Raw genomic sequence first — 3,706 nt, forward strand, 5'->3', positions numbered from 1 at the left:
TGCGTACTACTACAGTTTTGAATCAGTACGTTGGCATGGCAGTGACAAATTATCCAGTGCTCGTGGTGGATTCCTTGCTGCTAACTGCAAACGGCCGTGCCACGTGGCTCCTATTTATCGGGTGTCTTTCATAGGGCTCTCGGCATACGTACTGTGATCCCGTGTTCTTGTACTCGGCAAACAGTAAAGAACGCGATAACGATGAATTTTCCAGTAGTGCTGCCGTGTTGTGCTTGTTCACTTATTTTAATCTGTATGTACTCTTGTTTATATTAAACTCTCCAAAACATGTTTATATTTATGAACAGAGGGAGAGGGAGTACAATCCAACAGACATAGGGAGCACGTACGCATGCAGCAAGTCTATATGAGTGACTATAACACAGGAAGGAGGAGGGAGCACGTACGTTTGATCTTATTCCTACTACGTGCTGCATGGCGCAGGCGTGGAAGCTACCGCGGCGTCACCCGCGCCCGGAGCGGGCTCTTCATCACCTTGAAGAACCCATCCAGCTCCGTGAGGTCGACGCCTCCCCTCGCCGGCGGCTCCCACTCGAACTCACGTACCAGCGCCGCCACGAAGCTTTTGACATGCATGGTGGCGAGCCCTCCCCCCGGGCACGCCCTCTGCCCCGCGCCGAACGGCATCATCTTGATCTCCTTGCGCTTGGGCCCCGGCACCAGGCCCACGCCCTCCCCCTCGCCCCCGGCGAGGAAGCGCTCCGGACGGAACGCGTCCGGGTCCGTCCACGCATTCTTGTCCCTGCCGATCTCTCCCAGGTTGAAGTGCGCCCGCATTCCCTCCGTCGGCACGGCGGCGGCGGCGCATCCCAGGATTTCGGCGACCGCCTGATCAGGCACGTCGCGCAGCAACACCGGAATCGGCGGGTGGAGCCGAAGGCTCTCTAGCACGATGGCGTGCATGTACTTCATCTGCCGGACGCGTGTCTCGGACAATGCGCCCTCCACGGCGTCGACCTCGCGTCGGATGTTGTTCTGGACCTCCGGCTGGAGCACGAGGTGGGCGAGGGTCCACTCCATGCTGGATACCACGGTCCCTGGCCCAGCACCGAGGAACTCCGAGAGAAGGCTCACCAGCTCGTCGTCTGTGAGAGGGCGCAGGGCCTTGCCGTCGGCTGTGTCGTCGTCGACGGGGACGCGGGCGTCGAGGAGGTGGTCTAGATATGCCGGCAGGCCACCGCTGAGCGTGAGATGACGGTTAGCGTTCCGTCTTGCGTTGACCAGAGGGAGGAAAAGCTCAGCCTGCTTGCCTCGGAAGGCGAGGAACCGGCGCCACTGCCTCCAGTGCAGCAGCTTCGCCGTCTTGGAGCCGGCAAAATCTTTGCTGCCATCAACGGCCAGCACAAAGGCCTGGAGCAAGTCACGCATGGCGCATACGTGACCCTCGTCCACGCCGCTACCGAAGCACATGCGAGCCACCAGCGGAAACACGGCGGCGTTGAGGATGTCACGGACGACAATCTCACCGCCGCCGCCGCACTGGACGCGGACGCAGAGGTCAGCAACGAGAGTATCCATGGCCTCGAGGCGCAGCGGGTCCGTGTGTCCAAGACGTGACGGGTGGAGGACCGCGGCGTTGAGGGTGCACCGGAGAGCGCGCCAACGCGGGCCGTAGGGCACGGACGTGAGGTTGTCACTGTGACTGCGGCGACGCCCGCTGACCAGGGCCACAGGGAATAGGTTCAGCGGTCGGTTGCAGAAGGCATCAGCGTGGTCGATGAGCGCTCGGCGGGCGATGGTAGGGTCATGGATCTCGATGATCGGCTGTTGACCGTCGTGGACGGCCCAAGCCCAAGCACGACGCCGGAAGACGGCAACTGCGCTGATGCACAACACAATAGAAAGTAGGAACACAGTTAGCACGAATTCCATGGTATGTATGTATCTATATGTACCTGCCTACACCCCTGGATATTGGTTGGGATGTTGCTGGGTTTATATAGACAGATAGTTAGATGTTGCCCATAGTAGCCGCCATGGTGGCATGTGTTAAATTGTGACCCAAATTCTTGTTCCTCTTGTCGCGGCCACGCACGCGCGCAGGGTCATCTGCTAGGTGGGTCGTGCGCAACCGCTCATCCCCAACATTATCCTTATATCTTCTTTATCCCCATGATGAATCCCCTTGTCCAATCATTCACTTTCGACAGCCCTTCTCTCCCTTGTCTCCATGAAACACCATGCTGCCATGAAATTGCCTCTCTTGACCACCACTCCCTCCTCTCCTCCACGCGCAGGACGTTCGAACTTCATGCACGAGCCAACGCAACCAAATGTTCGAATTGATGAAAAGGGCCAGGTCATCCACATGGACCACATATACACTTCAAGATCCCCTCTCATTTATGACGTGGGAAGTCGGGCAGCAGCAATTTTTGGATAAATTGCGAAAGCTGGGGCCTAAACTCAAGACCTTAGCCCCTTGATGGTGTGCCTGGAAAGTTCAATTTTAAGGATGAAAAGATTATCATGGCATAATTATGGAAACCAATGAGTTTTGAGTGTTCTGCTACTAATAAGGTTTGCAGTTCTTTGACCCAGTCTACATTCTACTGATACCATGCATTCTTGCATTTGTCATACATGTTGTTTAAGGAATTGTAATGGTGTATAGGGTCTTCACAAGAATAGCCTGCAAACCATAGCAGTGTGCGCATGGAGCCAATTCAGATCCTAGGGAGTAGTACCAGTCGGAAAAGGCACTAAGATGCATGATCACAACATATTCATAATCTATCTATACCTATACTAATTTGAGACTCCCTAGAAATTACCACGCTAATTAGATTTTGCGAGCCATTAATTTGATGGGACCGAATTATTACGGTGTAGATCGACTCACAAGAAAAAAAAAATCTCTCTTCCCTGACCCGATCAACTCACAAGAAAAAAACTCAACCATCTCTCTCCCACGTATATTCTCCCATGGCCCAGCTCACAGAATCATTCACGTATCTCTAACAAACGCTCACGTACAAAACTCTCATATCTCTCTCCAATTGCCTAACTCTCCCAGTCTCTGGAAAAAAAATCTCTCATGCATATATCTTCTTACCTCTCTATCTCTCCCCCAATCTCATGTATATCTCTCTCCCAATCTCTCACACATATATCTTCGCAGCCTGTTCTTGGCACATGATGTCTGTCCATCACTCCATTGTACCACAGGTAATTACTGAGAATTCATGGACAGCGAAAATTTGCATCATAGGTAATAGTTTACACCAATATTGGCCACTATTTATCACGTCCATCATTTGGCGACTAATGATCTCTCTAGACATCGACAACGATGATGTACGTCACCAAAGTGTTTTATGCGGGGAGCATCTCCATAGTTATGACACTGTTACATGGGGAGAAACTAACCTTTTTTTATGCCGCATAGTGCTACATAAGATGTTTTAAGCCGATTTGTGCATGTGATTCCAGCTATGGTACAGGGAACCACCATCGGGAGGCTATCTAGGGAAGAACCGAGGCAGTCACAGCGGCCTACAACCCCCCAGACTGCAGTTGTTGTCCATCTCAAAATAACTTCGACAAGCTCCTGAGTTCTGATTACTTTCAGTTGTATGTAGGCAATGCAGAAGCAAAATAAACTTCACACATATCCACGTGTGCTTGATTTTTCTTTTATGAAGTAGAGAGGGAGAGGAGAGTTGGGGACTAAATGGACCCTTGC

General features: G+C 52.5%; 1 protein-coding gene across 1 annotated transcript; it reads right to left on the bottom strand.

Moving 5' to 3' along the window:
* Window positions 1-244: 244 nt before the first annotated feature.
* LOC123039843 (cytochrome P450 89A2-like) lies at window positions 245-1,973 on the bottom strand. The gene has a single exon (XM_044462846.1). It carries the CDS (start codon window positions 1,891-1,893, stop codon window positions 454-456), a length of 1,440 nt encoding a protein of 479 aa, XP_044318781.1. The 5' UTR covers window positions 1,894-1,973; the 3' UTR covers window positions 245-453.
* Between the last annotated feature and the right edge of the window lie 1,733 nt (window positions 1,974-3,706).

Source organism: Triticum aestivum, chromosome 2B, assembly GCF_018294505.1.
Source record: "Triticum aestivum cultivar Chinese Spring chromosome 2B, IWGSC CS RefSeq v2.1, whole genome shotgun sequence".
Lineage (NCBI taxonomy): Eukaryota > Viridiplantae > Streptophyta > Magnoliopsida > Poales > Poaceae > Triticum > Triticum aestivum.